The sequence below is a fragment of the Marmota marmota genome, unplaced genomic scaffold (assembly GCF_001458135.2).
Source record: "Marmota marmota marmota unplaced genomic scaffold, marMar, whole genome shotgun sequence".
Lineage (NCBI taxonomy): Eukaryota > Metazoa > Chordata > Mammalia > Rodentia > Sciuridae > Marmota > Marmota marmota.
Genome location: NW_026000196.1, coordinates 865,926 through 889,329, shown reverse-complemented (window position 1 = coordinate 889,329; position 23,404 = coordinate 865,926). Strand labels below are relative to the sequence as shown.

Here is a 23,404-nt window from a genome sequence, read left to right as displayed (position 1 = left end):
AACCCAAAACAGGAAAGATGAGCTACAACCCTTTGCTCTCAGCAAACTTTTGGCTGTCCATCTGTTCCCTTTCTCTCCCTATATAAGTAAATGCCAGGTTTGCCTATCCAAAATCCAAATCACCAGGCTGACTCCATCCCAGTTTTGGTACAGGTTTTTGAAGTCAATAAAACCTCGACCAGAAAAGAACCATTCATTAGCTCTGGGCAGGGGAATTTTCCACTAACTTCTTAGCTAGAGTTAAATGTGGCCACCTCACCACACCCACTTTGCTCAAGATGTAAAACAAATATAGCTCCTCTCAACTATTGTTTACAGTAGCTGTCTCTCCCCTACAGAAGTCATATCCTTAATGACTACCTTCTGCAGAAGACCAAGCACCTCCCAGGACAAACTGGCCATTGCCAATCACTTCTAACAAGCACCTTGGGAACTGGGCTTAAAATAATGGCACCCAAATAGGCAACGATCTACACATCTCTTCAGGGGAGGGCTGCAGGGAATTTGCTTTGTCCATTTGCACCCTGTACGTTTGTGGACCAGGCCCATGCAGAAAGGGTTATGGGTAGGGTGAGGCTCTGCTGTCTGCTGCCAACTCTGAGGACCCTCTCATTTCTCCTGGGTCATAAAAGCACTCTGCATCAGGTGTATAACAAGAGCACTGTGTCACTGTGATACCCAGAGGCAGCTGATCTAGGCATCTAAATTCACCATGCAGAACTGCTGGCTCAAGGAACAAGGCTGGGTTGCATTTCTGTCCCCAAAAAAGGAAATAGGGAGCTACTTACCAGGCTTCCCACAGAGGAACCGCACACGGTAGCTCTGGCAGGCTCGGCCCTGATCATAGCAAGCAAACCTATAATCCTGGCCTTTTTTGTAGACAACCTCAATGCTGAGGTTAACTCCATCCATTGTAGTGGCCTGGGAATGGCAGGGAAATTACAGAGCAAAATCATTTTTTTTTGTAAAGAAGGGTGATGATTAATGTTCTCAGCATATACTTGCAAGTCTAAAATTGTCCCTGCTGCAAAACAATTTACAGTGGCCTGAGATTATTATCCTGACAATTATCCACATGAGTTTTAAGACACCATGATGTCTCTGAATGGATAAATGCCTAGGGTCCTACAGTACTAGAAACCCAAAGTAGTGACTTAGTTAATTGCTCTTTATTGGTGAACATTTTATAGAGCATCTACAATAAGCAGGCTCTCAGAACCTGGGTCAGCTTCTTCTTACAACACGTACAATCAGCAGCAGCACCATGCAAGGCGTGGATTTTTATTTCCTGAGTACTCACTAGGTTCAATCCACTGGTGCCCACACGGTATGCCCTATCACATGGAGAATTGAACCCAGGGGGATTATACCACTGAGTTACATCCCCAGTCCTTTTTATTTTTTATTTTGCGACAGGGTTTTTTTAAGTTGTCCAGGTTGGCCTCAAACTTGTGATACTCCAGCCTTAGCCTCCCGAATCACTGGGATTAAAGGTGTACGCCACTGTACCCGGCATATGGGAGTGGGAAGTCTTAAAAATCCTTACATGCAGGCTCTATCCTCAATGCAGCAGACACAATCATCAGGCATATGGGCTTTTAAAAGCTTCCCAGATCAATAGGCAATGAAGTTTGAGAACCACTCTAGCAGATAAGGAGCTAAGTATTCACATATACCTCATTTTACCTCACAGCAAAACCATGAGGTTGTTGTTCATTTTGCAGATAAGGAAAATGACACGCAGAGAGACTGAGTAACCTGTCCAGGATTACAAAGCCAGCAAGTGACAGAGCCAAACAAATGGGGCTTCTAAGCTCCTCCTACTCCTGCCCTCACATGCATACCTCTTCCTCCCACTGCCTCAGGGTCTGGGAAGCAAGGAGCTGATTTTTGCCCATCTTCCTGCCCCCAGCATCCAGCCCAGGGCCCAGCAAGAGTGGAGTTGCAGTGGGCGAGACTGACACACCAGAAGCTACAGGCCTGGTGGAGAATTTAAAGAGTGGGTTCAGAGTAGGGCACAATCCCTGTCAGCTGGGGCTCATCCCAAAGCTAGGGTGTGTCTGCATTAAGACTGTGACTGTCATTCAGAGACATGCAATTTCAGGCAAGGGCTGCAGCTGTCAGAGTCTCTGGCCCAGAAACCAAAAGGACCAGGGTTGGAGAAATAGGGAGCGAAAATAAAGTCAACCTCAAAAACTAAAAAACTTTTTAGGAAACGTTTTGAACCTAAGAGATCTGTTGTCCTTGGCTTGGAATGTAGAGTTACATAGATGTGCACAATTAAAATTCACAGCTAAAATTCAGCCCTTGCCTATAAGTCACACTCTCATTGTAATCATCCCCAACATCCCCATCATCTGGGTGGTCTCTGTGGCAGCCAGAGAGACAGGGGTATAAACTGGTTCTTCTAGAGGAAATGGCTAAACTCAGCAAATTCAGAGCTCAAGGTCATCTGTCAAGCCCAACTCCTCTGACCTGATCAGTTTTCTGAGCCTCCTTCAGATGACCCCGTAATATTAAGGTCTGGGCTTGAGAACATCATGCAACACAGCTGGTCATTTTTTTTCAAGGCACAAAGTCCAACAATAATTTCAAGAGAACATTTACTCAATTCTGCTAGGGTTTTGTTTTTGTTGTTCCTTTTTTTAACCTAAGAAATGACCTTAGTATCAGATAAGAATAAGAAGGAATCTATCACCATTCAGTGAAAAGAATCTTTGCTCTAGATAAATTTGTTTTGGGGGTGGGGCTACTGGCAATTGAACCCAGGGGTGCTCAACCGCTGAATTGTATCCCCATTTCCTTTTACTTTTTATTTTGAGACAGGGTCTTGCAAAATTGCCCAACTTTCAAAGGGCCTTGAACTTGTGATTCTCCTGCCTTAGCCTCCTGAGTCAATGGGATTATAAGTTTGTGCCACCATGGCTGGGTTTAGTAGATATAATTTAATTGTTATTTATGCTCTTAAGTAATAATTATTATAATTAACAATTAAAATAATATTAAATGTATGCACAGGACACTTACAATGATTCAGGTACTTCATTTATTGTTGCATTAAATTCACAAAGCAATCCCATGAGGGAATGATTATCCTCACTACTGCATGTGAGGAAACTGAGGCACTAAATTAAATAACTACACTGATATGTATGGCTAGGACTGTGAGCAAGTCACCTGGCACAAAGTTTAAGGTGACACTCACTCTTAAGGTCATGTAATTGCAGAGTAAACACTCAAGAGGTTCACCTTTGGAGATATGTGACTCTTAGGTTTTTTTTTTTTCTTTTTTTTTAAAGAGAGAGTGAGAGACAGAGACACACACACACAGAGAGAGAGAGAGAGAGAGAGAGAGAGAGAGAGAGAGAGGAGAGAATTTTTTTAATATTTATTTTTTAGTTTTCGGCGGGCACAACATCTTTGTTTGTATGTGGTGCTGAGGATCGAACCCGGGTTGCACGCATGCCAGGCGAGCGCGCTACCGCTTGAGCCACATCCCCAGCCCCGACTCTTAGGTTTTTAATTGAACAACTCAACCGGCCTTGGTTTTGCCAAGGAAAAAAACAAGATCCTATTCTGGAATTGGGAGTTTTGGAATAATGGGTGCTACAACACTTAACAAAATATTTTAAAGAATGCCCATTGTAGGAAGGGTGACCAAGCCTCTTGGTGAGGGAAACAACTGTCATTGGGTCTTTTATTCTTCTCTGGACTTCAAGCTGTTGATAACATAAACTTGGATTCATTGTCAAGTGTATCCCCTTTTGTTGAAGGAGGCTGGGCTGTGTGCTATGGCTACGCAAGGTGTTGATATACTGTAAGGTGGGACCCCATGGAAGGGATTGCCCAGTGAGCTTTTAGCCTAGATTTAACTGTGCTTTGGGACACTGAGGGAAGGGCCTATATCATGCTGGGAACAGAGTAGATGGTAAAATGGGAAATGTTTTGGGAAAGCTATTTTCCTGGCACAGAGAAATAGTTTTTCAATTAACAAGGTCTGTAGCCAGACGGCTGGCAGAGCCAAAATCAGGAGGGATTTGTAGACCGAAAAGCATTCTTTGAGGATTTCCAGAACTATTTGGAGAGGGGAGGCTGGTAAAGGAATAGACTTCCTGTGGTCAAGTGAACCCAAGAGATAAGATTATGGCTATTTCAGAATTAAAGCTGTAATGTTCAAGGATGCAAAAGAAAATTACAATTAAATCTGGGAGGTATGTGCTTTAGGGGAATTGGGAGCTTTTTGATTCTGTTGGACTCAAGAAGAGTCTGTTACTTTCAACCTAATCTGAGTAAATCCTTCTCAATAACATTGGAGCCACGGGAAGGGGGGCACCTCAGCCAAATAATTAGAAAGGTTTCCCTGGCCTTTGCTAAGTCAGAACAGAATGTCTCCCCTGGATAAGTGGTCCCTCCTCCAGTGCAAGGCAGAGAGCCAAAGTTATACCCAGACATACATGGGGAGTGGGGAATCACAGTGAGAAGACCTGGTTGAATGATCTGGGAGAAAATGTTGTACAAATATTGGTCACTTTCAGCTGTCCCAGGTATCTAGAGGGAATTGGTGCCAAATCTTAGTGGATACAAAAACTTGCCCATACTTAGCTACCTTATATAAATGATATAGTGTTTGAACTTAACCTATGTATATCTTCCCATAGACTTTAAATCATCTCAAGATTACTTTTAATGCCTAATGCCAGGTAAATGCTGTGTAAATAGTTGTTATACTCCATCATTTAATAAATAATGACAAGAAAGAAAGTCCTCTACATGTTTAATACAGACACAATTTTTTTCCTAATTTTTTTGTATCTGTAGCAGGTTGAATTAACATATGTGGAACCCATAGATTTAAAAGGCCTACTGTATTTTTATTGACTTGAAAGAGAATAAAATGGGTGGTGGTAGCCTTTCTCAAATGACTTCTAATTAATTTATATTGAACATTTAAGTGGCCTCTAATGAACCCCATTTACTTTGCCTGTGTTTCCTGCCTCTCCTGATGTCCATAGAGCCCAATGTCCCACTTGTCTAGCTAGTGAACTGAAAGCCCTGTGAACTGACTTAATAATATATTGATGGAGCCAACAGGAAAGGTCAAGATCTCCTTTAGATAGAATAAACTCCAAGGGAAGATCCTAAGCGAACCGTGCTCATTCTTTGGATGTTGGCTTTTATTTAACTCAATGGAGAATATGGCTGTGGCTATGGGTATATTTATTCTCTGGGCTGGGCTCAGCTTGCACCCCAAATCCTAGCAGCATTCCATGCAGTCAAGGGCCCAAAGGAAACCAGTAAAGAAGTGAACTGGGTACCGAAGTCCATGCCTTGAAAGGCATTTCACACAGTTAAAAAAGAGTTAAGGAGGGGAAGAGACTCAGAAGCAGGACTTGGGAGTTTGGTAGTACTAGCTTTTGGACAGGTAATGAGCCTTGTTTTTAATATTTAAGGTAGAAATAATACTCTCTGGCTTACCTACCTCATAGGACCATGACAGTCACACTGCCCCAAGTTTATGATCTATAGAGACTTCTTAAAAATAAAGCCTTCCTTGATTAGGAGTTTTGTACCTGTATATCAATGGGACGGTTGCAGATTTTTCCAGGGTAAGCAACATGGAGGTCTGAAATTTTCTCTCCACCTTTAGTCTGAGATACTTTATCATGGTCAAACCACTCAGTCCACTCCACATCTAGGCAGAAAGTGAAGACAGGATCAGTCAGAAAGTTGTTCATGAGGCCAGTCACATTCAGTGTGGTCCTAAGCACTCCTGGCACAATAGGAATTGAGGGCCATCTGTCCATAGTTGAGCTAGACTGGGGGAAGGGGGCTCCTAAACCATCTGCCAACTCTCCTGACTCTCTCATCTTTTAATTAAAAACACTGCTTACTGACTTTCTTTTTTATAAAGGTAATACATATTTCTTGTTACTGCAAAAGCAAATAAACATAAAGGGAGAAATAAAATCCATCTGTAAACCCATCATCCAAGCATCCACCAGGATTGCTACTTTCTGTAGCCCCTGTGTATGGGCCACTTAGAGTTTTTTGTTTTTGTTTTTGTTTGGCATAAGGGGTTGAACCCAAGGGTGCTTAACCATATCCCCACCCCTTTTTATTTTTTTATTTTGAGACAGGGTCTAACTAAGCCTCACCAAGTTGCTGAGGCTGGCTTTGAACCTATAATCCTCCTGACAGCCTCTTGAGCCACTGCTGGTATTATAAGCATAAACCACCATACCCAGCTGTATGAACTATTTGAAAGCCAAGTTCATTTTTAGGTTCATAATTCCTAGTCAACACCATCCCCTGACATAAGAAAAATATTCCATGAAACAAACTAAACAAAATGGACCCCTGTTGAGATGGAATACAAATCTTAACCAGTGGGAAAACATTCTTTTGGGTGATTGACCGTTAAGTTACAAATTTTTAGTCGACTCTACCATGTGTTCCTATGGACTTCCTAAGAGAAAATACCTTGTTCTACACACAACGACTCCTGGCCATTGATCCAGTGTTAAGCTTTACCAGGCTGTCTCAAACTCCTCACCTTGAACCCACTCACTGGATGAAGAAACATTGAAATATTCCCCATGTTCCGTCTTGAACAGTTTGAAAACCCGGGCAGCAGCAGAGCCACGGTGTCCTGTCAGAGAGATCAGATGCTTTAGCAACCAAACAGATGCCTGGATTCAGAAGGTTGGAGCTCTATGGCACAGAAAACCTCTATTCCATAAATCTTGAACAATTTAAGAAAAAAATTTTTTTTTTCCTTAATCAGGCCATTTCTTTTACTTGGAAAGAAGGTCATTATTCATTCTTTTGTTTCAGTTTTGAAAATTCATTTGTAGCATTTCCACAAATTCAGATTTTGAAGCCCCATTATTTTTCCTGATCTGAGCTCCCTGCACTGCCCCAGGGGTTAGAACCATAGCATCTCCCACAACCTTCACCGGGCAGAGAGACGAGCATTTGTGTTGGAGACCACCCACAGGTCTTTTTAGCTCAAAATATTACCCCTGCTGGTTCCATCCCAGTTCTTTTGTTTTCTACGCCATGTCTATGTTCTATCATAAGCCAATGATGACATCTTAGAAAATAAAAAACATTATGGTTGAACTTCAATCAACACAGGCCTTTGTCACTTCCATGTAACACAGTCAAGTGGCTGGACACTCAACAAGGTGTTGGCAGATAGTCAGCCATGCTCTGAGGGAAGTGAGTCCTTCAGAAAGAACCAAAGCCTCTTGGTCAGAGAGACACAAGAGGGTACTAGTCCTCTCGCCAACCACTTATTACCATGATATTCAATATGGTCTTCAACTGAAGAAGAGGGATTTCCTTTCACGGTGAGAAAACTCCAAGGGTGTCTGAAACAAAAACACACAAAAAATAAACTTCTCCAGAATTGGGAGCAGAACAGAAACAGCCCCAAGTGTCAGAGCCTCCCTCCCTGTTGCTGAGGGGCTTCCCTCTTCCAGGAAAACAGGAGTCTTTCTTTATAAGCAATTGCCTGAACTTCCTCAATGCCTGGCTAGGCCAGTGTCTGCTTGTTGTGAGTCTCTTCAACTCCCTGCTGGCAGTAGATGGGTATGAATCACAAATCAACAAACAGGCCAACAGACCAACCGGCCCACCCGCCAAGCTCAATTACATCCTGAAGCAAGTGCTGTGGTTCGATTAGGAAGCGTGATCCAAGAGAGGAAGGCTATTTCTCTCATATTCATCTCCCCTAAGAATTGAGCTCGAGGAAAATGCCACAGGCTAATGTGACTGACCACCCTGGCCACACATTTTGGGACTTGGAGAGGGACCAAATGTCTCTTACTCGTAATGGGAAGGGAAAGGAGAAAAAGAAGGTTTATGATTTTGGGAAATTGTACGCTATCTCTCCTCCACAAAAACAAGCACTGTAGAAGCAGGGAGGTTTTCTTACCCATTTTTGTGTTCACCATCATGCCTAATGTAGTGATGGGGTTTGGAAGACTTTTTAGGATAAGTTGCCCCCAAAATATGGCACCTTGGCATGTTCAACATTAAGGTGAAGAAATTGAGAAATGGCAGGAATGACTCCCTGACTTTTCCTGCCCTTCCCCCCTATAGCAGGTGACAAACCCCTGTGTGAGGGGTGCCCTCCATATGCCTGAAGAAAGGAGCATCCTCATCTATAAAGCAGAGGAACGCCAAGAAGAATCCTAATAGAAAGACCTTGCTCAGCTTCCCCTTGGTTCTCTACTCTGAGCTGATAACCTTTGTCTTATCTCAGTTTCCTGGACTCTTCATCAAACCTAGTATAAAAACACTCCAGTTGAACTGTTTCTTCTGGTCTTCATTTCCTTTAGAAGGAAATGTAAAATTTATTATATGAAAGACATTTGTATGCTGTTCTCTTGTTAACCAGTTTTTTTTAAGGGGCTCCACCAAGATTTTAGAAAGGTAAGAGGAAAGAAATTTCTCCTCCTACAGTAGCCTCTCCCTTACTATGACATAGCAATAGATTTAGGTGTTGAATAGCTTTTGTTATTTGTGTTTGGATTGCTTATCTTGGAAAGTAAGTCATTATTCAATGTTGTTTAATTGAGGTTGAGGGTTCAACTACATCCACCCTTTTGCTTCAATCTTTCAATGGCTCCCATTGCATTTGGGACAAAAACCAAGCTCCTTATCACAGAGCCAAAGATCCTTCTGTGCCTTCCCCTACCTTTTTTCCTCAGCCCTCACTAGCTCACATACAGTGCAGCGGCCTGGACTCCTCCACTTCTTTGGAAGAGCCTCTCTAGCTGTTAGTTTGCCTGTGGGGCACCTGCTTGGCCTCCTCTTACCTGTAAATCTGCACTGAACTAACTTCTCTATCCTCTTGTTCTCAAGCCCTATCACCATTTCCCATTCACCTCTGCCTTCTCTTCAGAGCTTAGCACACCTGGTCTAACCTACTGCCTCCCACCAGTTTCTGTTCAATAACCATTTCCTAAATTATCGAACAAAGGAAGGGTCCAAGTCTCAGTGCTTCTACTGATTTTAAATGCTTTGATCTTATCACTAAAAGTATGTGTTCATACAAATGAGGGGTATATATGTAATTCTTGCTTTCCTGTCTCCTTTGCCCATGTGACTGGACATGATAAAACATGGCAGGACTCATCCTTCCCGTGGTTTCTGTTTCTAAGGTCAGAATAGTAGCTTACATTTATCAAGTGCTTATTCAATACCGGGCAAATATTTTGTTAATATTATCACATGTACTTCTCCCAGCAAGTCTTCTGAGAATTCCTGAGATATCCCATTTTACAGAGGAACCATGCAAAGAGAAGATGAATGAGTCACTTTCCTGTAGTCACACCTCATAGGAGGTGCAACCCAGACTTCAATCCAGGCCACCCAATGCCAGACCTTGGGCCCTGAGCCATTAGAATCTTATGCTGAGGCTCTGCTAAGTAACCAGCCATTTTTGGTTCTATTTCCTACTATAAATTAATAAATTGTCCTCTTGGTTTATAAAACAATGGAATGGAAATGCGTGTAGTGTTTGCTAACAAAGGAGTCTCACAGCGCCAAGAATCACTGTCATCTTTGGCTACATGAGTTTCCTGCTTGAGTTTCCCTTCCAGAAGGAGCAGCCCCAGGGCTGTTAGACAATGCACCCTGGAACCTGGAGCACCCCTCCCTTGCCCAGGGAATCTCTGTCCAGCTAGAAAAATTGCTGAGCTCTGAGAAGAAAAGATTCTGGCCCACCCCTGATTTCACCCTAGATCTGAGGAGCTAGAGGGTGGAGCACTGCAGTCTCCAAATAACCCTGGGACAGATAACCCCTTTTCCTTGGGTGTTTGGCTGGGCAGAGATACTTTGCATAATCTCTAAAAACTGTCTGCCAATCCCCAAGGTAAAATATGAATCTTTTGCTAAAGAAAGGGAAAATGAAAGTCAACTGCACCACCAAGGCATGGCTCTTATGCTCAGTAGACATTCTAATATTTTGTAAGTGGCTGACTGAATGAATGAGTTCATGAAAATCAAAGACTTTCGTATTTTTACAGTGGACTATGCTTGTAAGAAAAACCAGGTTCCCCTTAAGAACAATCCCTGAATATGTCCAGTGCAGATGGACAATGTCCCTGAATCCTCCAAGGTGGATTGTGTGGTGTATCCCTGAGAGCACAAGAAAGGAAAGGTTAATTCTTGGTGGGATGGGGGTGCTTCAGTGTTCTGGTGTTTGGAGGAGGTGGAAGTGATGGGAAGTACCTGAATCCCAGGTGTAGGAAATGTTTGCTGCCCAGTTTGGTCATCGCCTTCCGGGCCATGTCATCCAGGTTTCGAGACCCTTCATCATTCACTGCAACAGAAAGGATCCTGCCATCGGGCACTGCATTCAAATACTGGACTAGACGTTCACTCTCTTTCTTGGATCTGTAGGTATCAAATCTATAAAAGGCAGAGAGAAAGAATTTGAATAGTCGTCACAGCAATCAAAAGAAGAGAGACCTATACAGCATTTCATATGCCATCCAAAGATCCCACAGGTTGGGATTTGTAAACAATGAAGCCTTTTCCTTTAAAGAGCAAGTAAAGCTGGGCATGGTGATGCATTCCTGTAACCCCAGTAACTGTGGAGGCTGAGGCAGGAGGATCACAAGTTCAAAGCCAGCCTCAGCAATTTAGTGAGGCCCTAAGCCACTTAGCAAGACCCTGTTCCAGAGCACAAAAAATTTTAAAAAGGGCTGGGGATGTATATCAGTGGTAGAGCATCCCTGGGTCCAATCTTCTGTACTGCAAAAATAAAGTTCAGGTAAATTTAGTTCTTTTGCATACCATAATGTGATATCCAAGAATCATATGATTCTAATCATATGATCATTCATTGGATAAAATATCAAAGAAATGTCTATAGTAGTGTGGACCTTGAGCCCTGGGACTTTCAGAAGGTCATACACTTAGGGTCCAGATCTTTAATGTTCCCCTTTCATGACAGAGGTAGCAGTTCATGCCTCTTGCAGAGCCTAGTGTTAGGAGATAGCTCAGACTCCACAAGCATCAGGGATTTCTCTCTCTGATCCAGACTGAAACAACTCCTCCAAAATTCTTGCAAATGACCTGGAGACTACCCCAAATCTTGTACCTACAGAAGCTTAACACATGCTAGAATCATAAAGGGGTCATCTCTGGTTTCGACAATAGAGAGTAACAGTGATATAAACTTTAACTGTTTCAGATATTGTTTCATTCTCCTTTTTCCTGTATCCTTTCTAAAAAAATTATTTTACTTCATTCTGGTAAAACCCTTGCCATGAAATTATCCTTTTAACAAGGTTTTAAGTGTTACAATACAATATCATTGACTATAGGTACAGTATTATACAACTGATCATCACTAACTACATTGTTTTGTTTTGTTGAGATGGTATAATGATCTTGCTATATTGTCCTGGTTGGTCTTGAACTCATGAACTCAAGCAATCCTCACTTCAGCCATCTGAGTATCTGAAACAATAGGCTCATACCACCAACCCCCGCTAAGAGTCAGTCATCTCAAAGTTAATGAAGACAATCTGTTGTCATACACATGAAGTATCCATGAAATACAGATTTTTTAAAAAAATGTACACCACTGGTGAAAAGAATTTACAAAGGAAATACAACTTAGTAACAATCCCAACTCACATAAGTATGAAGATTTTGTGCAATTACAATGGAAGGAATTTGTCTTGGAACTTAAAAACAAAATAGCTCTAAAATGAATCTAGAAAAATAAGCCAGTGTGAATAGCTAAGGTGACTTCGAAAAAGTAAAGCAGTGGTGGTGCAAATGGTAGAAAAAGAGGTGGTCCTGAGTCACCAAACTTACCTTCAGCTATTTTGTATAACCTGGCTCAACTCTGCCTCATCCTCTAGTCCCCACTGCCCTTCCCCCGGGGTCATCTACTGCAGGGAGAGCCCTTTGCAGAGACTAGGACCATACGCCCTTTCTTGTCTTCACTCACTCAGTTCTGTTTGTTTTATACCTAATCAAATTCTTACTACCTTTCAGGAACCAAGGTACCAACATAGGTTCCTGCTCCTTGAAGTAGCCTTTTCAGGTGACTTTGGTCTGCATTTGTGTGTGTGTGTGTGTGTGTGTGTACTCATACATTCAGCTATCAGATCCGGGAGGTCTCCAACATACTTCAAGCACAGGAGATTTGGGGCAGGCAGGCATTCTTCTCTTTGTAACCTCCTAGAAGCTCTCCAGATAAGTTCTTATTATATAGTTCAATAATGAATTTAATTGAAAGTTAGATTGCTATCTGTAATGATACTCCACTTAAAGAGATTGTCTTCCCCTGATGAAGGCGGAAGCCCTTAGAAGTACTTTGTGTCAATTGTGAGTATCCCAGGTTTACCTGCAGGCTGCTCAGCCAGGGCAAAGGCAGATGACTGTCCCCAGGGAGCCATGGAGATAACTCAGTGAGTGGTTAAGAGTTTGAATCCCAGCTCCAATCTTCGCCAACCTGTGACTCTAAGCAAACTGAGCCTCACCAGAGTCTCATCATCTCATCTGCATAATGTGGGTAATAACAGAACCCATCTCAGAGTTTTTTTGGGGGGGGAGGGAGTGGCTTAACCACTATGCCTGGTTAAGCCACATCCCCAGTCTTTTTTATTTTTTATTTTGAGTCACAGCCTTGCTAAGTTGCTGAGGCTGGTTTTGAACTTGCAATCTTCCTGCCTCAGCTTCCTGAGTTGCTGGGATTACAGATGTGCACCACTGTGCACAGCTCATCACAGAATTTCTATAAAGATAAAGATTAAAGTATATAGAGCAGTGAAGTGCTGAACATAGTATTTTTCACAGAGCAAGTCCAATGATTACATGGTCACTAATATTCACCAGGGGATGAGTTCCAGTTATCCCATGTGTACCAGTGAGCACTATGGTTCTTGCCAGACCTGCTGCTGTCCCACAACTGGTCCCTGCTGCCTTCACTGCCACTCACAGTCCTGTTCCTGATGAGCCCTAAGTCTCCCCTAGCAGCACCAAGGATAACTCTGCTTGTCTACCTCAGCTGTGTCCTTCCCTCTGAGTGCCAGGCGAAGCCTCTGCAGGGCCATCATGAGAGTCCCAGGGAGGCTGAGGGCAGGCTAGCTTACCCTAGAGCTGGGAAAGAGAGTGAGGGGAGAGGGCCAGAGACTGCCATTCTGCCTTCCAAATCCCTCTCAAGTTCATCCACCCCATCTCTGTTGCTTCCACCAGAGTCCTTCATGTCTGGCCTAGACCACTATAGAAGCTTCCTAACCACCTCTGTGTTTATTTTTGCCCTCCACCATCAATCCATGTTCTGCATAGTCACCAGAACATTCTTTTAAACATGATCCTTTCTTTCTTAAAGGCTTCAGTGGTTTTGTATCCCACTGAGAATAAAACCCACCCCGTCACTGTGGCCTGCAATGTCCTATACCTGCCCCTTCACATCCAAACCCCTGGTACTGCTTGCAATTCTTCCTTCTCTCACTGCACATCACCCCTCTGGTTGGCTTTCTGGCTTCTGAAGTCATCATGCCTTTTGCACCTCTGGCCCTTTGTACTTGGTGCTCTCTGTCTTCACCACTTTCCCCATGCATCCTCCCCCTGCAGCTCCCAACTCAACTGCTGTTTCCTTACACTGGCTCTCTCTGACCACCCTACCCAAGTATCCTTCCCCAGTAACTCTTTACTATTTCCCTATGACTTTTTTCTCCCATTGTCAATTAACACAATCTGAAATTAGAGTTTCAGGCACGTGTGTGTGTGTGTGTGTGTGTGTGTTCCTATTAAACTTGTTCCTATTAAACTCAGCTACATTAAGCAAATGCCTGGGAAGGACATACTCTTTTTTTTTGTACCAGGAATTGAACCCAGGGGCACTTAACCTCTGAGCCACATCCCCAGTCCTTTTATTTTTTATTTAGAGACAGGGTCTCAATAAGTTGCTAAGGCTGGCTTTGAACTTGTGGTTCTCCTACCTCAGCCTCCCAAGCCACTGGGATTATAGGTGTGTGCCACCGTGCCTGGCTGACATAACTCTTGAGAGCAGAGTTCTTTGACTCTGTTCTTTGACTGCTATACATCCACTTCCAGAGCAGCAAATGGCCAGGGCACATGCTCAACACACGTGTGCTGAATACATGTGTTAAGTGTTTAGTGTTAAGTGTTAAGTGAAGGCCAATCTTACCTGTCAGAATGGACAACCGTGCCTGATTTGGAGTCGATGACATGAACAATAACTCCACGGTGGCCCCAGCTCCTTTCAAAAAAATAGCCTCCCTCTTCCATGCCACCCGGGTGAAGCGTCTTGTTCAGAAATGTCCAGGAGAGTTTTTTCTGTCCATGCAACTCAAGGGTGCCTCCTTTACCGACTCCAAGGTACTTCAGGCCATAGTAAGGGTCTGGCTGAACACCTTCATCAGCCCTACAGGAGAAAAGCTTTCCAGAGTTGCAGACTCATATCTTTACTAGATGCTGAACCCACAGAGGACCACCACTGCTTCCAGGATCACAACATGGCACCATAGAGCAAGCCATGCTTTTAATGATCTCATGGGGTTAGTAATACAGCTGTAGCAACCTGACCTTCTTCTCCTTTTATTTCTTTTGAACAGGGGAATGAACCCGGGGGTGCTCTACCACTGAGCTACATCCCCAGCTCTATTTATTTATTTAATTTGAGGCAGGATCTCACTAAGTTGCCCAGGCTGGCCTTGAACTTTCAATTCTTCTTCAGCCTCCCTGGTCACTGGGATTACAGGAGTGTACCACCATGCCTGGATGCAACCTGATTTTCAAAGCCAGACAAATAGGAAGCCCAAAAGGCCAACAGAAATGCTTATAAGTTTACATTTTGCCACTTCTTTTTAGTTCTAAGTGTTTCATATTTTAATCTATATAGACCACCTGGGCCTGGACTGCATACCCTGGCATATTCCCAGTTATCACTAAGAACTCTCAATTGCTTAAAGAGGGGGCATAATCAGGGGCAAACATCACATGATATTTCCCTCTATCTTGTCCATCATAATGTAGTAAATAAGTTGTAAGAGCTTCCCTAAACCGTGACAAGGTTAGAAGGCAGTTGAAAGGCTGGTGGGACTTCTGTGACACAAGGACAGCCTTCAGGCCATGATAAGTAAAATGCCACATGGGCTTTTCCAGTTCACACACTTTGCCATGTCTATCTTGCTCACAGTTAGGATCTGGCAAGACAGAACATTTCTTGTCTCATTCTCTTGCCTACCTCTCTCCTTTAGAAAGTCTCCCTCCCATCAGATACAAGAATAACATTTGACCCCTAAGATGGATCTTCCCACCTTCCATATAACACGATGCTGAAATTGCCCTGAAAAGGGCAGAGGGCACTCCCAACATGCAGTTCTCCTCCATTGTCAATCAGGATGTGTCGGGTGCGCAAAACAATGGGTTCATCATGGTCTTTAATGACTAGCTTGCCTAAAGAGGTAGGAACAGGGTAAGGACACCAGTGTTAAAGAGTAAGGTCACAGTAGAGCCAAGGGCAAAATCCCTAAGTCCCCCATCTAATTTAGGCAGTCAAAAGGTAAATTTTCCAAACACTCCTGTGTTAGCTGCCTTGCAAGTAATTTTACACTGCTTTGCAGTATGTAAATAATGCCTTCCCCATTATTTACTGCATCACTGCATGCCCTACATTCAATGACAGTTAAAATGAGTATTATTCAGAGCACCAATAAGGAAGTCCTTCCTCATATACCCCTTATTACTAAGATTGGTCTTTTAACAAGCCCTTCTTAAGTGTTCAGAGTTAATGGTGATCGGAAAAAACAAACAACAAAATAAACACAGATGCTCCAACATAAACCCAAAGCATGTAGCACTGTTCTGTCCATCTACAGTCTTCACAACCTGCAAAGGCTCAGGGGTTGTGGAGGGGAGAGACTGACTTACCTCCCTCTGAAATGTCAATGGAATGGAATGTGGCAGAAGAAGTGAGCAGCAGCATCCTGCCCTGGCCAATGTGTACGTGGTGGTCCTGGTCATGGCCAGGGTTCCAGGGCTGCAGCTCAGGGTTCTTGTCAGGGCACTCTGCTGGCACTGCTAAAGAGAAAAAGATGTCACTGCTCCCATGCACCAGCATCATCAAGCAAGGATTAACACAGGCCATAAGTGGCTTGTGCATCTTCATGGTCTTGTCTCCTCTTCATTAGAGCTAAAAGCAAGATCCCAGAGATCAGAGAGATGCCCTGATCTAGGAGAAAGAAACCCTGAAGTCTGGTCCCATGTCTTTCATTAGTTCATCATGTGTGTGTAATCAAGTCACTTAGTTTTTCTGGGTTTAGATTCCCCCTTCACGATGAAGGGTAGACCAGATGGCTACCCAGGACATTCCAAAATCTAAAGTTGTGCAATAATTTATCCAGATTTCTTAAATTCCAAACATTCTGTCCTCTGGAAAGCAGTGTTTAAAGAGTTAACAAAACTCTTCCCCTCCCCACCCCCACTATTTATTTATTTATTTATTTATTTATTGCATGAAAATTTGACCTTTTGTTAATTTTCTAGCTCTGTTCCCCTGGAAACATGAGAAAGATGGTACTCCATAAACCATGTTACCAAGCAACACTTCTTCAACAAAAGTGTCCCCTGTTTGGTAAATGACCTTTAAACTAGAAGGAACTGTAAATATTTTATTTTGATGCCTGGTGGAGATGTTGGGCTTTAGGTTTCCCTGTCATGTCTTGTAATTGAAACATGCCTTACAGGACCTCTGAGATTGATGTCTATGAAATTTTCTATAAAAGAAACCTGATGTTACAAAATCAGGATGTCTCACACTGTCCAGTGACAGTCTTATTTCTTCCCATCAGAGCTATCACTTTAGGAACCAAAGAAGACAGTTTATGGAAGGCCAGGTGGTCTATTGACAAGACTACCATGGAAGAGAAACACCTGTTTATTTGTGTGCATGCAGTGCAGTCCACATATTCCACAATCCTGCTTCTTCTTTTACTGTCCAAATGTATTTTTTTTGGTAGCAGTGCATATTAAACTCAGGATGCTGTAACACTAAACTACATCCCCAGTCCTTTTTTAAATTTTGAGACAGGGTTTTACTAAGTTGCCCAGGCTGTCCTGGAACTTGAGATCCTCCTGCCTCAGCCTCCTGAGATGCTGGGATTACAGGTATGCACCACCTGTGCTCTAAACTCCTATTTGAAATTTTAAAATTGTCCTCTATCTCTCATATCTTCAGCCTTACATTTGCTTTATTCAATTTCTATTTCTACAGCCCAAGCGAACTTAACCTACATTTCTGGATTTTAACTCAAAACCACTTAGAGGAAAAAGTTGAAGATATTGAGCTAGAAAAATAAATGTGGTCCTTGCTCAGAGCATCAGAGCTGAAAAGCACTTTAATATACCACATCCTATGACACAAACAGGAAGGGGACACTGAGTTCTGGTGGTCCAGACAGAGGTGGAAAACTGCATCTCAGATGTGTGATTTTTTTTTTTCTTGGCCCCTACAGTGATTTTTAAAATTTGAATTAATGATTCTGATTTCTCATGGAAATTCAGAATAACTTGCAACAATTAATCCGCCTTCCCATGTGGTAGCAATTGGCAGAACTGAAGAGAGGGTGTCTTAGAGGAGTCTCCACCCACTCAGGTGACCACAGTCCCGACCCAGCCAGCTTCATTCCTTTATGTCAGATGTCTGGCTCCTGCAGACACTGAGTTTGCAACCCCTGATTCTTGACCAACTCCATCATTTTGTGGATGATGAAAGCCCAAGATGAGACTTGCCTGGGATCAAGGAGTTTAATAAGGATGGGCCAGAGCCCAGCCACCCTGACCCCACCCCTACAATCCCTTCTCCCATTCCTCCCCTAAAGAGAAGAACTGACTTCCATGTCCATGCTAAAATGTGAAGGCCCAGGTGCTTCAGTGGCTTACCTGTGGATGTGACCCCAGGGAAGTGAACCAGGATGAGCCAGCTGACGGTCAGCACAGCCCTGAAGTTCAAGGCCTTGAAGGAATCCAGTCTTCTGGCAGCTCCCATCCCAGCAGGGTGTTCCCTGAAATGGAAACACACAGAAGTCTGTTGTGTGACTTAGGCAATTTGGAAACAATAGGCAGAGCAGACACAGAGACAGATAAAGCCACATGCACACATAAAGACTGGGACAGGGTAGTGCTAGGATGGGCACACTCTGGCAGTCCCAGAGTCCTCACCAGCAGCTTTTTCGGATGCCAGGACTCAGGGCTGAGCAGATTGGGGCATGCAAACCCTGCCATGGTCCTACCTGTGTCCTGTAGCTCAGGGGCTGAGTGATGGATGAAATTTTATCCTTGGCACTCAAGCTCCCTCCCTTGTAAAATGAAGCTTTTTTTCTTAAGAAATAGAGAACAAAAACACTCCCAGTGAACATGAGCTGAAAATTTCATGCCACCAACTTTTTGTGTGATCTTGGTGATTTATTTAACTTCTCTGGGTCTTGGATTTCTCATCTGCAAAAATGAGGATGTAGACTAGCTGATTTCTAACCTTTCCATTATCAGTCTATGCTTCTAAAGCTAGTCTTACAAGATAATATTGGAAATCTAGGTACAGATACCTACAGGTTACCTTCCTCAGTAACAAAACCCCTGATTTTTGTCTAGGTACATGTCCACCTAGAATAAAGATTGCATTCCTTAGTCTCTCCTGCATTAGTTGTGGTCTTGGAATTAAGTTCTGCCAATACAGCGGAAGTACTGTAGATTTTAGCAAATGTGCTTAACAGAAGATCAAGAAGACTGTTTTGCTTCCTTCCTCTTTCTTGTTAGCTAGAATATAGATATGATGGCTGTATCTTTTGCAGCTCTACTGGGCCACATAATAGAAGTCATATATGAGAACACCAAGTAAATAGAAAAAAACCTAGGCCCTGTCCCTGTGTCAAACAAAAATAGCCCTCAGTGATGGATTTACTTTTATGCTGAGAGAGAATTAAACTTCTATTTGATTAAGATTTCATTGTATAAAAGACATTGTTATTTTTTCCTTCTACTCATATACACTAAGTGAACCTAGGTAAATCTCAAAACAGGAGTTAAAAAAATAAAAAGATACACAACTTCCCTTTCAGAGTGTGATGTCCCTCAGAAAAATTTACATATTTTTTGCTTTGGGAATGGCCAGCTCTGGCTTCTATGCCACCTCCTCAATTCCTTTACTGAGTATAACTACAGTTGGGCCCAGAAACAGATATTCATTCTCCCACACTGAGAAATCTATCTCACTCAACACAGTCTCCTCCCTTCAAACCCATTGAGCCACAAATCTGATTGCCCCTGACCTTCCAGTTCAGAGTGAAGGCCTTTGTGTGAGCTCAGTGAGTTGGGACAGGCAAGACTCTGAAATGAGCACACTGGGCCCTCTGCCTGGTCCCTCCCACACAGGTGTGCCTGGGGAGGTCAGGAGAGGGAGAAGCAATACTCTCAGAATCAATGCCGCGGTATCCCCTTAATGGGCACTCTGCCTGACTCAGGCCCCGTCTATAGAGAACAACAGGGCCCATTCTGCGTTTCAGCCAGATCACAGAGGTCTCGCATCACAGCCTCTGGGAATGGCGCCTTTCCCATGGCCCCCAAAGGAGAGTGCTTGCTTTTATGCTGTTAGCAATAGAAAGGAGAGGACACCAAGGACAGGAGTGTTTCATGGTCCTCAGGCTAAAGCCAGAGCTCTACTGTCAGATCTCAGTCTAGAAAAACCAAGGGTAGTTTGTGGTTGGCTGTCAAAGAGCTTCACACCACACAGTCCTCCCCCAAGGGAGCCCAGACTTCTAGGCCACAGGCCCACATCTTCACTTGGTGGAGGAATCTGGGTGGGGGCAGCTTGAATGGGGGCATGCCTCCAGCCTGGACTTGCCAGCAACCCTCATCAACACACTTTCTTGGGGCCGCAGACTCCCATGCACAGACTGGGAAATCTGATGACATTAAAGGTCTAACATCTTCTGATTGTGTCACAGGTCATTTCAAAGATGAAATCAAACTCACTTTCTGGATGAATAATTCTACTTGGAGGAAAAAAAGGGCTCAAAGCCCCTTTTTCTAACACTAGTAAGAGAGCCCTTCTGCCCCATCTCTGGGCCAGCTTCTGAGCCACAGGAGGCAGAGGAACCCTCTTGTCCAAAGAGCCACCCAGATATTGTTGAGTGAGTGGTCATCTGCACTTTTCTGCCATGGGTGGCTTCTGGCACCTAGCACATACAATTTGAGAAATGCTCTGTGAATCCTCAAAGGCTCCCAGATTTCTCTTGGGAATTGTTCTCCAAGGGAGGGCAGCTTTCTCAAATGGCTTCTACAAGCTTTCTGGCAGCAAGAGTTAGGATTCGTCTTCTCACTGGTAAGATGGCCTTGAAACAGGTCCCAGTTGTTGAAGGCCTTGGAAAAGCACACAGTGTAATAACACTAGAAGTCTCTCCAGGAAGCCGTGGGCTGCAGACTGGCTGGTCACTGCCCTGGCAAGGTTGGACAGCTGCTCAGAGATCAGGTCACACTGGCCTGAGCTGGCCTGTCCCTTGAAGACTCTAGTGAACTCCTTTAGCAAAGCTGGTGTGAAAGAAAATAGACACCACTTTCTGAAAGCCAACTGTAGGCCAACCCCACAAATCTTCACTATTATAAGCCCAAATTTTTCAAAAGCTCAATATCCCCAAGTCTTGTGCTTGACAGGCCTTCCAGGGCTGCGGAGCCGTGGGAGCATAAAACGCTTGGTGCATGTCCCTCCTCTTCCTGCTGCCAGGAGTCCCAGGTGCCTGAGTCTCTGCACTTTCTTCCAGTAGCCTCAGCCACAGCTGCCTTGCAGTTTAGGGTTTGTGACCTGCAGAGCCAGAGGAGATGGGGAAGAGAAGCAGAGATTTAGAAGAACCTCCAGAAAAACTTGTGCAACAGCATTCATATCAGCACATCCCAGTCCTGCTTATACATATAATTATAATGCAATAATTAATAATAATAGTAGTAGTAGTAGAAAGGAGACCAGTAGAGTAGAGCAAAGGTATCAGGAAAGGGAGAGGGGGAGGAAAGAAAAGGTGCTGGGGAATGAGAATGATCAAATTATGTTACATGCTTGTGTGAATATAGCATAATGAATCCCAGTATTACATATAATTATAATGCACCAATAAAAAAATAAAAAGCACACCCTGGGGCACTGAGTCTTGAGGGATGAGAATGTCTGTCGTGAAGGGGGCTGCAGCAGCCAGTGCTTTCTGCAGGATTTGCATGAAAGAAAGGGAGGAGGGGCAGGGGAAAGGGTCAGAAGAAACTGTGAGGCAAGAGGTGAGCAGAGGCCTGCAGAGTCATCTGGAGGCTCAGGTTTGTTTCCTGGGATGAGAGAGCACAGTAACAGCCATGCTTCTCCCTGAAAAACATGCATGAAGGTGATTCTCACTTTAGGCAAACGTAGGCACAGCTCAGCTTAGAGACTGGCGTGGGGGGCCAGAGTCTTAAATCCCAACCATGAGGCTTTCCTTGGGAAATCCACATGACCACTTGGGCTTCACTTTCTTACATATGTAAAACTGGAATTAAATTCTATAATTGTCAGGAGAATGTTTTTTAAATGCTCCATATGAAGATCATGTAGCACTGGGTCCAAGCTATGGTCAGTGCTCAAGCAGTACAAGCTCCTGGTATCCAGGACACTCAGGGGCATAGGAGAAGAGTCTGAGAGATTTGTATCTGAAAACCCAAGATTGATTTCAAACTCATCTGCTATGTGACTTTATGCAGTTCCCTCAAATTCTCTGTGTCTCATCTTCTCATTGCTAAAATGAAGACAATTATGCTCATAATAAAGAGTTTTTGTTGTGAGTGTCAACTGAAATGTGCTAGCTCAAAAAAAAATATCATTCATATATGCCTGGCCTCTGGATTACATGCAGTGGGAAGTATCAGGGGGATACTAACACACCTCACAAACAAAGATAGCATCCTTGAGTAAATTAGTTGATCTTTCTGAAGCTCACATGTTTGTCACCTGCAATGATGATGATAAGAACTGAAAACAAAATAATTTAAGCAGTGTCAGCACTGCTGTACTCACTTTGGGAAGCGAGGGGAGTGGTACCAGGAATTGAACACAAGAGCACTTTATCACTGAGCTACATTCCCAGTCCTTCTTATTTTTTATTTTGAGACAGGGTCTTGCCAAGTTTCTGAAGCTGGCCTCAAACTTGCAATCCCCCTGCCTTGTCTTCCCAAGTAGCTGGGATTGTAGGCATGCATCACCACCCTTCCTGTCTACTCAGTCTTTTTTTTTTTTTTGTACCAGGGATTTAATTCAGGGGCACTCTACCACAGAGCCACATCCCCAGCCCTATTTTGTATTTTATTTAGAGACAGGTTCTCAATGAGTTGCTTAGCCCCTTAATTTTGCTGAGGCTGGCTTTGAACTCACAATCATCCTAACTCAGCCTCCCAAGCTGCTGGGATTACAGGCGTGCACCACCAGGCCCAGCCTGTCAACTCACAGCAATCTTCTGGGCTGTTATTATCATCACTAGTTTTGGATAGGGAAACTGAGGCACAAAGTATATGACTTGGTCAAGGTCATGCGGTTAATAAATGGCAATGTCCAAATCTTGCTCTTCAGAAATTGAGTTCCTCCTCTTCTCCTCCTTCCTTCTCCTCCTTCTCCTCCTCCTGCTCCTCTTCCTCCTCTTCTTTGTTTTCTTCATACTGGGGATTTAACCCAGGAGCACTCTACCACTGTGCTACACACCAGCCTTTTTTATTTTTATTTTGAGACAGAGGCTTTGCCAAGTTGTCCATGCTAGTCTCAAACTTGTTTCCCCCTGCCTCAGCCTCCTGATGGGATTATAGCAACACACCTCTGAGTTAGGCCAGAAATTGAGCTTCTAATTCCTAAGGATTACATTATTTGCAATATAAACTTGGGCTGCCTGAATACAGGAGTTGGTTGGAATACCTATGAGAGGCCATCCAACCACGTGCTTACTCTAGTGTGCACACACATCTTCTGGAGAGCTGGCTAAGTGCAGATTCTGATTCTGTAGGTCTGGGCTGGGCCTTAGGCTCTGCTGAGGGTCACAGAGCTAGTACATGGCTCCATCAGGATTTGGCCCACCCAGGTGGTCTGGCCTCTGTAAATGGGCACAATAACCCCACACTCACCTGCCTCTTATCCTCACATACTAAGAAGAGCAAATGTGGGATACAAGTCATTTTTCTTCCCCTTGAAGACAAGATAGTGATCCTGAAATCAGCTGGGGTTGTGCTGGGGGAAAGGTGAGAAGAAATCTCCCTCCAGTTCTCTTGTGGTCAGGGAGTCCTTGGTGACCTCCAGTTTTCATTAGATAAAGATTTCTCTGTCCCTTTAAATCTATGCCATATTTCCTGATAGGCC

The 23,404-nt window shown here is 43.6% G+C and overlaps 1 protein-coding gene across 3 annotated transcripts in view; it reads right to left on the bottom strand.

The window, feature by feature from the left end:
- LOC107148377 (cell migration inducing hyaluronidase 1) overlaps window positions 1-23,404 on the bottom strand; it is a 168,038-nt gene that overhangs the window by 59,780 nt on the left and 84,854 nt on the right. Inside the window, exons 2-11 of one of the 3 annotated variants that reach the window (XM_048790164.1) lie at window positions 20,243-20,854; window positions 17,941-18,062; window positions 15,931-16,080; window positions 15,318-15,456; window positions 14,186-14,422; window positions 10,243-10,422; window positions 7,303-7,373; window positions 6,554-6,649; window positions 5,571-5,692; window positions 789-921 (exon numbers count right to left, since the gene is read on the bottom strand). In XM_048790164.1, coding sequence (XP_048646121.1) covers window positions 789-921; window positions 5,571-5,692; window positions 6,554-6,649; window positions 7,303-7,373; window positions 10,243-10,422; window positions 14,186-14,422; window positions 15,318-15,456; window positions 15,931-16,080; window positions 17,941-18,046 — 1,234 coding nt within the window. In that variant the 5' untranslated portion in view covers window positions 18,047-18,062; window positions 20,243-20,854. The remainder of the gene's footprint in view (window positions 1-788; window positions 922-5,570; window positions 5,693-6,553; window positions 6,650-7,302; window positions 7,374-10,242; window positions 10,423-14,185; window positions 14,423-15,317; window positions 15,457-15,930; window positions 16,081-17,940; window positions 18,063-20,242; window positions 20,855-23,404) is intronic. The other 2 variants (XM_048790163.1, XM_015493004.2) reach the window with 2 other exon arrangements.